At 35.2% G+C, this 11,653-nt stretch overlaps 2 protein-coding genes across 2 annotated transcripts; both read right to left on the bottom strand.

Moving 5' to 3' along the window:
• Nucleotides 1-472: 472 nt before the first annotated feature.
• Nucleotides 473-2,411, bottom strand: apoea (apolipoprotein Ea). Its single transcript, XM_007258282.4, has 5 exons — nucleotides 2,371-2,411; nucleotides 2,196-2,260; nucleotides 1,692-1,842; nucleotides 1,182-1,469; nucleotides 473-1,045 (listed from the first exon to the last, which is right to left on the bottom strand). Exons 2-5 carry the CDS (start codon nucleotides 2,236-2,238, stop codon nucleotides 748-750), a joined length of 780 nt encoding a protein of 259 aa, XP_007258344.2. The 5' UTR covers nucleotides 2,239-2,260; nucleotides 2,371-2,411; the 3' UTR covers nucleotides 473-747.
• A 4,630-nt stretch (nucleotides 2,412-7,041) lies between these two features.
• On the bottom strand, nucleotides 7,042-9,062 carry apoa4a (apolipoprotein A-IV a). Its single transcript, XM_007258281.4, has 4 exons — nucleotides 8,951-9,062; nucleotides 8,693-8,752; nucleotides 8,431-8,581; nucleotides 7,042-7,757 (listed from the first exon to the last, which is right to left on the bottom strand). The coding sequence occupies exons 2-4, from the start codon at nucleotides 8,730-8,732 to the stop codon at nucleotides 7,214-7,216; spliced, it is 735 nt and encodes a 244-aa protein (XP_007258343.3). The 5' UTR covers nucleotides 8,733-8,752; nucleotides 8,951-9,062; the 3' UTR covers nucleotides 7,042-7,213.
• Between the last annotated feature and the right edge of the window lie 2,591 nt (nucleotides 9,063-11,653).

Here is an 11,653-nt window from a genome sequence, read left to right as displayed (position 1 = left end):
TAAATAATGCACATATGCAATTCTCAAAATTAAATATGCAAAAACTTAATTTGTACTAGCTTTTACTAGTCATTTAATTTTTCATAATTCACTATTTCTCAATAAAAATATAATAAAAATGAATTGGTGAAAATGCACAAATTCTAACTAGTAAGAACTGGAATCAAGCAATGATGAAATACAAACCCTTCTTTTTATGTTGTAATCCAAATGTATTAATTTTAAATAAAGAAGAGGCAATCAGGCAATGAATAAGGTTTGGAAAAAATATCTAATTATGAATAAATAATAGGGTTTTGCAATTTTAAAATGATAATGGTTTTACTCTCCACTGGGAATGCAGTGGAGAAAGTTCACAAGGCATTTGTTTATTGACAGTAGGTCAATAGGACGTTTATTTATATTGTCAAATTGTCAATGTTAAATAAAAATGGTTGAAAATATGTAATTGATTAAGATGAACAAAGTCATGTTTGTTTTATATGTTTTATTTTTAAAAAACACAGTTTGTTGGTATAATGTACAGAACTAAGCTAAACTGGACTAAACCACCAGCATTTCTTGTGACAATCTTGAAATGTTTCTTTGTGGTCAATGCCTAAGTGCTAAAAGGAAATCTACTCAACTGCTTTTAGCTTATTTTGCTGAATGTATCACATCAACTGCTCAGCACATGCTGTACATTTTCATTAACCACACTCATTTCTTTCTGTCCACAGTTAATCCACTTTTTTATTTATAGAGTTCCTAGGCTGCCATCTCCTGTATCCTCTCCTGTAGTTCCTGAAACCAGTTTTGCACTTTCTCTATATTTTCCTGGACTTTGACGTGCACATTCTCTTTGGTCTTCTCGATGTGCTCTTTAATTTGTTCCAGTCTCTCCTTCACGTTTTCAGCCTGGGCTTTCAGCAGCTCTCCGATGGTGGTGAATTTGTCTTCAGCATTCTGGCGTACAACGTCAAAGTATGGCGTCAGGCGTTCTTTCACATCTTCCACTCCCTGAGTAGCACGAGCCTGGACTTCATCAAAGTATGTTTCCATTTTCCTGAAGTGCAAGAAAAAACAAGAAATGAATAGATATATCATATCTTATATCAGTCTTGTCTTGTTTAGAATGTAGATATTGTTGTACGTCTATCTAATCTATTTCCTCATGAACTGAGCAACGTTATTGGACTTACTTGTTGATCTCCTGGGTGTCCTTGCTCAGACGTTTCTTCAGCTTGCGGACGTAAGAGGTAACCCTGTTCTTGACATCTTCTGTGTTCTGCTCCACCATGGTCTGAAGCTCCTGTCCGTATTCAGTCATGCGATCCTTTGCCTCTTCCATGTGCATGTTGAGTTTATTCATCAGCAGTTTCAGGTCATCGTGAAACTTCTCAGCAGTCTCCTGGGCGTAAGGACCAAACTTGGACTGCATGTCATCACTGTACATCTGCAGCTCTGCCATACTGTCACTGATCAGAGTGCTGGAACATGGAAACATGGGATTTTTTATAGAAAACTAAATAAAACACTATAAGAAGTGTTTGGATGTAAAGCTATCTTTGGCCTGTTTTTACATTTACAAATCTGCAGCTAGTACTATTGTGTTTGCAAAGTGTACTGACACATTGGTACATTTATACAATTCTATTATAAAACCATAATTGTTACTGTTTTAAAAGACTGTGTGAGTCTCCTATACTCACTCAAGCTCTCTGATAAGCTGGGTGCTTTTGATGTTGTCCTTCATCTCCTCAGCCCTGGAGCTCAGGTCAGCCACATACTCCCAAAACTTATCCACTGTTTCCTCCCAGGGGGTTTTGGGCTCATCCTGAAACATGAAGCGCCCATGGCAGCCTGTAAAGTAAAGACATTGTGTGTTATATTCAAAGTCAAATTTTGAATGTATGACTGTAGAAGTGGAGAGAACTTGTACTGTGTAAGGGTGATTTCTACATTGTTAAACAGATGTTAGGACTAAAAGAAAGATTCACATGTGGGGAAGAGGTAGCATGGTGATGGGGTGCTAACTCCATAAAAGTAGGTGGTAAAATTTAAATAGCCTACAGGTTTAGCAGTCACCTTACACTAGTCTAATCTAGTCAGCCAAAAAGAATAAAACAATCCCTAATTATTTAATAAAATAGAATAATCCATACTACTTATTCTGTATTGCTGGCTAACAACATATTTACAAGAAAGAAGCTCACCTGAGAGCACTGAAAGTGCAAGGATTACAGCAAGAAACTTCATGATTATCCACCAGAGAGCACACCTGCAGAAACACAGAGTAGTGTTAAGGCGTTTCAGAAAGTTAAAATCCAGTAGAGAAGCCAAAATCCTGTAAAATCCAAATTGAACTATCTGTGACTGTAACTGACTCACCTCACTGGGATGAAGACTGGATAAATGTGATAGCTCTTCTGAACTGACAGGCATTTATAGGACTTGTATCTAGTCAGATGACCCTGTTAATGGTCATAACATGTTCAGATGAAGCTGAAGTGGCAGCGCCTGTCCGAAGTTCTCACGACCAGTTGCTTTGCTAATCTGTTTTTTTTATTGCTATATTCCATTCCACGTTGCAGCACAGAGGTTCCAAAAGGACATGCTTTATACTTCCTTACATTGTTGGGAGAAAGTTGAATCTTGTTACAATGAACATCGTCAGTATTACAGAAGTGGATCATTTGGGTGCAATTGGGTGTTTCAACAGGACAATGACCCTGTATTTGTATTTTTAGGTTAATTTCAGAAAAAAATTGGCTTGTGCATTAATTCTTTTTTTTATCTATTTAAAATAGGTTATATGTTGTTTAGTCATTCTGCCCTAGAAAAATAAACAGAAATGTCCAATGTCTATTTTGTTTTTTTACTATCAAGAAAGCAAAACAATGTCCCTTATTATATGTTTAGATGTATAAAAAATATGTTTACAAATGTTGTTTAAATGGGTGAATAAGCATGACCAAATCAAAAGAGTTCTATGGGGAAAGAGGGTTTGAGTCTTGTAATGAATTTAAAAAGATTTAAAAACAATTACAAATCAGCCATTTTACTGTCCAGAAATTAATTCAAAAGTGGAGAACAAACAACTATAGCAAACAACAAGCTACATGTAGCTCTTGCCAAAGTTGGTGTCAAAGTACAAATTCACTATTAAAAAGGCAGCACTATTTATACATAAGCATAAAATCAAACCATTGCTAAATGGCTAAAACCTGGACAAAAATGGAATGAAAAATGTTTCATCAGGACAATGACCCTGTATGCATACTTTTTACTAATTAAAAAGGAAGCTTGTGCATCAAATTATGTTTTGTTTCTATGAAAGATTATTGTTATATGGTGTATGTCTTTCAGTCATTCTGCCCTAGAAAAAAAATATTTAAGCATAATAAATAGCCAAAACAATAATGTCTGTATTGAGAGCATGTAAACACAATATTTTTACTGAAATTAATATGGCAAAAACAATAGATAGAGATTTTTTTAAATAAACACTGTTTTTTTTTTTTGCAAATTAACACCAATTAAACATGAAAAAATATGACTTAACCTTTCATGCAATATTCCACAGCCTTGCATCACATTAATCAAATAAAAAATAATTGCACATACACGCATACACATACAGCTGTTTTTACAAATTCTATATACTTTTGTATACAACACAATTATTTTATTACTACTTCAAAACCTCATTTTAAATTAAGAAGAAACAACATATTAAATGAGATTAAATGAGATTGTGGGTGACCTGGAATTCTGCTGAATGTGGACGTGATGCATTGATACTGCAGGGGAGAGACGGGTAATCCTTGAATATCAGTTTCAGATTAGGAACATGTCAGCACATTACTATCAACAGGGTTGATAATTCTTTTAACTCTGTGCTTGCCTGACCTATATGCATATATTTTACATAATATAAGAGATGCACATTTTGACCTATGGGCCAGAATCTATCAAACTGCTCTTAGCTAGTCTCGGCAGAGGTGTGAGGTTGCTGGGTAGAGCTGACTCTAATTAATACATTTGTTAAAGCAGAAAAAAGAAAGCTGACTATAAGTGAACCTTTCACTTAAGTAATAAACACCACATAGTTTAATGTCAAGGGGCAGTATAATAAAAATCAGATCAAGTTCAGCATTACATTGATTTGATTGTATTGATAAGCATGTGTTGTTTTTGCAGTTAGGTTTTAAATATTCATTAAAATCTGCTATTATTTTTAAATGACTAAAGGAGTGTTTTAGGAATATTTTTAAACTATTACAAGGTATCCCCCAAGAACACTGTATCAACAGCTATCTCTAAGTGCTCCAAATATTCTTTTGGGCATCTGCTAATGTCTTTTTTTTCTGCCAAGTGTCCCTTTGTGGGTCTCCAGTTAACTTTTGCATCCCAAATTGTCCTTTTGGCCTTTTTTTTTTTTTTTTTTTTTTTTTTTAAGTATTCTTTTGCCATCTTCCTGTGGCCCCTGGGCATCACATTTGTCCTTTTTGGGTTTTCTTTTTTTATGTATACTTTATAAGTTCATGTATTAAAATGTTTTATATTAATTTTAATAATGGATCTGGGCCCTGTCAACCCAGGATCACACAACCTTGTATGACCCAGTGCATTTGTTGCCCCGGAGACTGTTTACCTACCTGCTTCCCACTGAAAACGATGTGTTAAAAAGCACATTTAGTGTGAAAGCATATTTACAGAGGTAACATTAAGGTGGGTAATGAGAGATTTAGCACAAGGGTTTTTGGTTATAACTGTTTGTTTGCTTAATTATTATTTTTATTTACTGGTAGTGGTTCTTTACACTGTGTCAGTTTCAAAACTTTTGTAATAAATAGACTAATAGAAATGCTTCAAATGCCATGGAATACATTTTACAGGGATGTCCATTGAAGGGGAGATGACATTTCTTCTAAGGTAAAATTGGTGTTTTAAAGATTTTTTTTTTCATGACACTGATGGTACATTAGATAAATTAACTAAAACATTTTGTGTTTTGTTGAATTTTCCATCGTTTAACTGCTGCATTTAAACATTTAAAAGAGGTTATGTAGTAAAGTTCTCCATGGTAGCAGTGCTGCTTGTTGCTGGGGAAGCATGTATCAACGCATTACAGCACAAAGAGATGAAAAAAAAAATACTAAATTTAAAACACACCAGTTTTTTTAAAAGCGTGAGCCATCCACAGAAGTGTGTGCTGTGCACAAACGCCCTCAGAGAACCTTTCACTTAAGTAATAAACTCATTAACACCACAATAGTTCAAGGTCAAGGGGCAGTATAATAAATTCTAATCAAGCTCAGCATTACATTGATTTGATTTTATTGATAAGCATATGTTGGTTTTGCAGCTAGGATTAAAACATTAAAAAATCTGATATTGAAATGACTGAAATATGTGGCATAGCAACAGAATAGTGTATAGAATAATGAAAATAGATGTATGATTCTTCAGCACAACCTTATAGTTATATAGATGGCTAAAATGTGGAAATAATAGGACAGTGATGACTCAAACAGACATTTAAGATTATTGTGAAATAAAATAAATAAAACAGGCTCTCCAAACTTCTGTTACTTAATTCTACCAAAAAGTGTGGACCTATTTAGTTATACGATTGTTGATGGATAACAAAAGCATAGTATGAAGCTAACTGCCAAACTGTTACCAATTTTTTTTACTGCTTATAAATACATCAGCTAGCCAGCAGGATTTTTTTTTATGTTTCAAAGCACTAAGACAGACAGAAAAGCAAATTGTTTTAGCAGATTACCCAGCATAAATATAGATATCTAAACATCTGCTATTGTTTTAAAACACAAATGCCACAGATATTGCTAGCCTACATGGCTAACCTACTGCACATACAATTAGCATGACTAATATGGTAACTAGCTGGCTAACTTTAGCCCTCCAACTTCACATAAGGCACCTTTTCTTATTGGTATAAAATTTAAATTACTAGGTTGACAAGCTTAAATTCACTTCATTTTTGAAGCAGACAATATGCTACAGTAAAAAAAGAAGTTACATTTTATAATCCGAAAGTATGGATTACTAAACTGTGGGTACAGATTTAACTCTTTGTCTGTTTGAGCAGTATAACAGTACAACAACAGACTGATACATCTAAATGTTTAAGAGAGTTTAAGTAAAATAAGACAGTAGCAGTGCTGCTTGTTGCTAAGAGAGCATGTATCAACACGTTACTGAACACATTACAGCATCAAGAGATGAATATAGTATTTATCAAAGATTTTAAAACACACCAGGGGCCCTCATTTATTAGGGATGTATATACGTATTAAAACAGTCCTGAAATGTGGGTCACTAGTAAATACCAGAAATCAATGTTGCTAACAGGGTAGAGTACGACAAAAACTGAGCAACTGAAAACTGTATGACTTAAGGAAATAGGATAGCAGACAGCATACTTTTAAATTTATTTACAAAGTAGGCTACAACAATTATTTATATTATCAACATTACATTATCAGTTTATTTAATGTCACACAGGAGTCACCGTCTTGCCACCAGAGGTCACTGTCACCTCAGTACTGCTTTTTTCTGTGATTTCTGTGTGCACAGGTTATTGTGTGATGTACTGAATGTCCTATTTTTTCTTAAAAGTAAATGTTTAACCCTGTGATTTACAATATTTAAATTAAAGTTATTCCTAAAATATATAAAACATAAATATTTAAAGAATAATTAACTTAAGTTCATTCCTGTTTTTTAGCTGTAATAATTATAATAAAAAAATGACCAAAGATTTATCTGTCTAGTTGTTTTGTTTTGTCTGTGCTTTGTTCACTGTAGAGTACGATATTAACATTGAATGCAAAGTTGTTATATTGTAAAACATTAATTATATTATCGTGTATTTGTATTTACTCCTCCACTCCCACAGTTTTTACAATGGGGCTGAATCTAATTTAGCCTTACATCGCCGTTTAGATGATTAATATATCTATTATAATAAAAGACTTGCCTTATGTTTTGTTAAAAAGCATTTTTGAAAAAATAAAAGTAGAAAAATACTGTTGTGGACAACATTTTTATTTCAGTTCTTTAAAATTCTTTCAAACTCAGCAACACGGATAAATACAAGGCAACAAAATACAAACTATATCATTTTACATATATCATTTTACAGTAATTTCGCAAGTCCTTTGTGTAATTGGGATTTGAGGATCTCAGCAGACAAAATGTCTTACTGGCTGCTCTTAGAAAAAGACTCCCAGAGGGTGGTCAGCTGGGCCCTCAGGTTCTCAGCATAGGGGTCCAACTGCTCCTTCATCTCTTGGCTTCTGTGCACCAGCTGATCTTGCAAATTCTCAGCCATTGGGATCATGGTCTTCTGGAACTCCTGCATGTGCTGTTCCATTTTCTGCTTCAGCTCCTCAGCCTGGGGTCCGAGCTGGGCCTGCATCTCCATCATGGTCTTCTCCAGTCTGGCCTTCATCTCCTCGCTCTTCTGCAGCAGAGTGGTTTTCAGAGTCTCGGCGTCCATGTCTGCGTAGAGGGCCACTTCCTTCTTCAGCTGCTCCACCTGCTGCTGGACATTTGACATCACTTCCTGGATGTAGGGCTCCAGCTGAGACTTCATGGTGCTCAGGTCCTGCTGCAGACGGACCTTCAGCTGCTCGGACTCCTGAGAAATCTTGGCCAGCAGTTCCTGGGTAAGAGGCGTCATCTGAGCGTGAACAGTCACAGCATACTGGCTGATAGCATCGGCACTCTGGGAGATCCTAGCACTACAGAAGTACAAACAGAAAGATAAGAAAGACATGAAAAGGGAGCCAAATGTTTCAAGATGTCTCACATTAACTTTGACAAATGCTGAATAATGTGACTGACTATTTGTATTGAATTAAAGGTTGTATTCACAGCTCTAGAGGTACACACAATGCATGGTTGTGTTATTAAATTCCACATGTTTTAATTCCTTATTTTTTACCTATAGTTTCTTGTTTTTTGGCATAGGCAGTTTAGCCAATTTAGATTTACTCAGACATTCTCATTCTAGTGGTTCACATTGGTGTAACGTGGGCTAGATGAGTTTCACATTAGTATGCCATCTGAGAAGTGTGCATTTACTGGGACACAGTTAGGTTTCTCAAATGGGCCCCATCATTACAGCCCACCTTAACCTCACATGGGTCCCATCTACGTCCTATATGTAGTGTTCAACCCAGATGAGGCACATGTTTAACCCCTCCTGTTTACTATTGGTTTACCCCTACAGGCACCACACTGGCATGCCATCTGGGTTATAATGAAAGACAACATGTATCAACAATTTTTTATATTTCATTCAGTGGTTTAGGTTAATATGCCCACTCTGGCTAGAACATAAGAGAATAGGCATATTCATTGAATGAATGATTTGTTATTTGTTTTGATCTGTCATTATATTTAGACACTCACTTGACTTCCTGCCCCATTTCAGACTCTCTGATCTTCTTCAGAATGTCTTCAGTTGTCAGAGTTGCCTTGGCGACATAATCCCAGAAGGCATCTTTCACAATCTCCATACTGGGCTTGGGCTGGTCCTGCCACAGCAGGTTGGCTTGGGTGCCTTTTGAGAGTAACATAACAAAATTTAGTTAATATTTATGATGAGCATGTTCTAAATTAATTTCTGTTCTTATAATTTAGACTTTATTTGACAATACAAACATATGCTTACCAGTAAAAACAGCAAGAGCAAGAACCACAAAGACCTTCATGGTTGGATGTCTAACAGACCCTAAAAAGAATATCAAAGGAAACCATGGTCAGCAGCAGGACTGTCATACTGCATATGTATATAAATATATACATATTATATTACTGCATATTTCTTTTTATATCAAAATGCACTATCAATATAACATTCCTACATTATATCTATTGTATACTGTATTGTATATTTCTTCTCCAGTAACAGAATTATCCAGGAACTTACCTAGATGTCTCTTGTTTCCTTCTCCCGGAGTGTGAGTGTATGTTAAGCAGGTAATCAGGTTTCTATATATATACAGACTACAGAGCTCTGATGAAGCAGACAAAGTCCAAAACTCTGTGCCCTGCTGTCACTATTGTGCTGTTACTCATGCCACATCACACGCTCCAACCCAACTCAACCTAACTGAACTTTAAATCATCAATCTTTTATCAGTGTTTAGCCCATCAGCAAAATTAGATTAGGTCAGATGTGAATGAAGATTTCAATTGATAATCAACTTTTTTAATCATGTGTTTTAGTCCAATAACAAAATTATTTTACATTAAAAATTAGTTAAATACCAAGTAACCATCACAGCATCTGTAAAATTAAAATACAGTAGGATTTCTTCTACATATACTCAAAAGGCACAAGCTTTATGAAAGCCCTGAAATTTCTAAATAAATCTAAATAGCTAAATAAAGCTAAATAAATATCCAAATATCTTTAAAAAAAATCTCTGGACAGACCTCAAAAGAGCAGCACATTCAAGACAGTACAAAAAAAGTCAAAGAGTTTTAATATTTAGATGATTATAAAAGGGGAAAAAAGACAAAAAGATATCTAAATAAAAATATTAAAGAATTTTCTGTCTTTTAACTTTATACCTTTTGGAAATCAGGTCATTACTAGTCAAAGTAACAGATATTTTCTTGAGGAGCACCCAAACATCTGCATGCCACTATGTGTTACAGAGGTTCTTTAGGTTAACATTTTTTGTTAACCTTATCTTATGTAGTAACTTGGAAGCATTAATAAAACTCAATATAACAGATTAAAAAAACTTCACAAATAGTTTTTTTATATATATAATATTCTAGATAAACTGTAGATAAATATATTTTAACTTGATCAAACATCCGATTTATGTATTTTGTACAGAGCATTCATTTTGTGAAAATGACTGTACACTGTTATGAGTGTGATTTTTATTTATGCTGAACATATTCAGTTTATGTGTTTATCTATGTCATTTAAACACAATAGCACATATGCTGAACTGCCCTAATGTGGGATACTGCCTAAACTGGGACATCTAATTTTTTAGGTAAAAGTCCCCTTCATGGACGTTGTTGGACCTGTTTTAGGAAGGCTACAGCGTTAGGTTTTTGGTTAAAGACCCTTTACATTACACTGACCAGATAGACAGTGAGGAACAGTTAATCTTCACCTCAGAGCAAAAACCTGATAAATGGAAACAACAGATTATTCTTAAATAGTTCACGTTTATTACCGCAGGTGCTAAGATCTCCCTCTAACATGTAATATACGTGAGGAAAGGAAAGGAAAGGTACCTTGGTTTGTTAATATATATTTGTGTAAATATATATATATATATTTTTTTCTGTGATTAAAAGTCACATTGCCCAAAAAATGCAGTCATTAACACAAACTGTTATTGTGACAACTGTTCATTAATTTTTTCTTCCAATATGATTTTTTTTTTATTTTGGAGCATTGCTGTGAGGTTTTGCTTGAATTCAGTGACAAGAGCGTCAGTGAGGACAGAATGTTGGATGATCACCACCCCACCTCATCCCCAACTTCCCACCACATTTCCAACTTCCCAGCTCATCCCAAAAGTATTTGATGGAGCACCATCATTCTAGAGAACAAGAAGTTCCACTGCTCCACAGCTCAATACTGGAGGGTTTAATACCCCTCTAGTGAACATTTGGTATTAGGCATGATGCCAACAGCTTCATGTTTATCTTGCTGAATAGTTCTAGTGCAACAAGACAAGCAAACCAACTATTTGGCTGATCTGGCCTGGGTCCCCTGGTTATGAATTTAAATTCTGTGACGGTCAATGCAGAATCCCCTTAAAGAGGCCCCTCCCGCTGTGACAGTATCCAGCCAGGTTTATGATTCCTGCAGCCGGCAAAATATAATACTTCTGCTTTGACAAAGATGGCATGTCTACTATGTTAGCTATTCTACCATGATAGGAATAACATGTAATAATCACGTGCATCATACAACCACACTGGAACATTCATGTCTAGTAGTATCCTTGCATTTTTAGCTGTTCACTGTCTTTAAAGCATCAGACATGTCTGTCTAATTCTCGGACAGCAGAATGCAAGAAGTAAGTCTCTATACTAAACATAAACATTAGTTTGGGGTGTTTACTTACTTACTTGCTTACTATAACTAATCAGTATTAATGTTTATAGTGTCCAAATTCCTTTAACCAGCCCTGATTAAGTGTAGACTATATTTTTCTTTCAATACAAAATCATTTAATCAATTAAACTGCTGTAAATTCCAAGACTACACTTAATTCTACTCATGTTTTTTAAACTGTCCTGTATGTCTACCATTTCTTTAATGGGTGTGAAATTTGCATTGTATCCATACAATGGTGTACAGTTTAGAACACCCTTTGTCAGGAATGCATAGCAAGGAGAACCAGGGGGCGGACGTAAATGCAGGTAATGCGGATTTATTGCAAAAAATAAATACATAAATAAAAAAAACCAAAAGAAACACACAACCTAACAGACGTGTAGCACGCACAAGAACTCACACGATACTGAAGACAAAGGGGCTATAAATACACTCACACACAATGGGAAACACCTGTTGTCACTGAAGAGGGGGAGGAGCTACAAATGGATACAGGTGGGAGCACTAAAGACAGGAACGGAGACAAGGGGAGAG

The sequence above is a fragment of the Astyanax mexicanus genome, chromosome 3 (genome assembly GCF_023375975.1).
Source record: "Astyanax mexicanus isolate ESR-SI-001 chromosome 3, AstMex3_surface, whole genome shotgun sequence".
In the NCBI taxonomy this organism is placed as follows: domain Eukaryota; kingdom Metazoa; phylum Chordata; class Actinopteri; order Characiformes; family Acestrorhamphidae; genus Astyanax; species Astyanax mexicanus.
This window is presented reverse-complemented; position numbering and strand designations above follow the sequence as displayed.

Coding starts and splice junctions, on each gene's coding strand:
- apoea (XM_007258282.4), bottom strand. CDS start 2,238: ATGAAGTTTCTTGCTGTAATCCTTGCACTTTCAGTGCTCTCAG. Junction 1,843..2,195: donor TGCACTTTCAGTGCTCTCAG/GTGAGCTTCTTT, acceptor TTTACTTTACAG/GCTGCCATGGGCGCTTCATG. Junction 1,046..1,181: donor GACACCCAGGAGATCAACAA/GTAAGTCCAATA, acceptor CTTGCACTTCAG/GAAAATGGAAACATACTTTG.
- apoa4a (XM_007258281.4), bottom strand. CDS start 8,732: ATGAAGGTCTTTGTGGTTCTTGCTCTTGCTGTTTTTACTG. Junction 8,582..8,692: donor TGCTCTTGCTGTTTTTACTG/GTAAGCATATGT, acceptor TACTCTCAAAAG/GCACCCAAGCCAACCTGCTG. Junction 7,758..8,430: donor GAAATGGGGCAGGAAGTCAA/GTGAGTGTCTAA, acceptor GTACTTCTGTAG/TGCTAGGATCTCCCAGAGTG.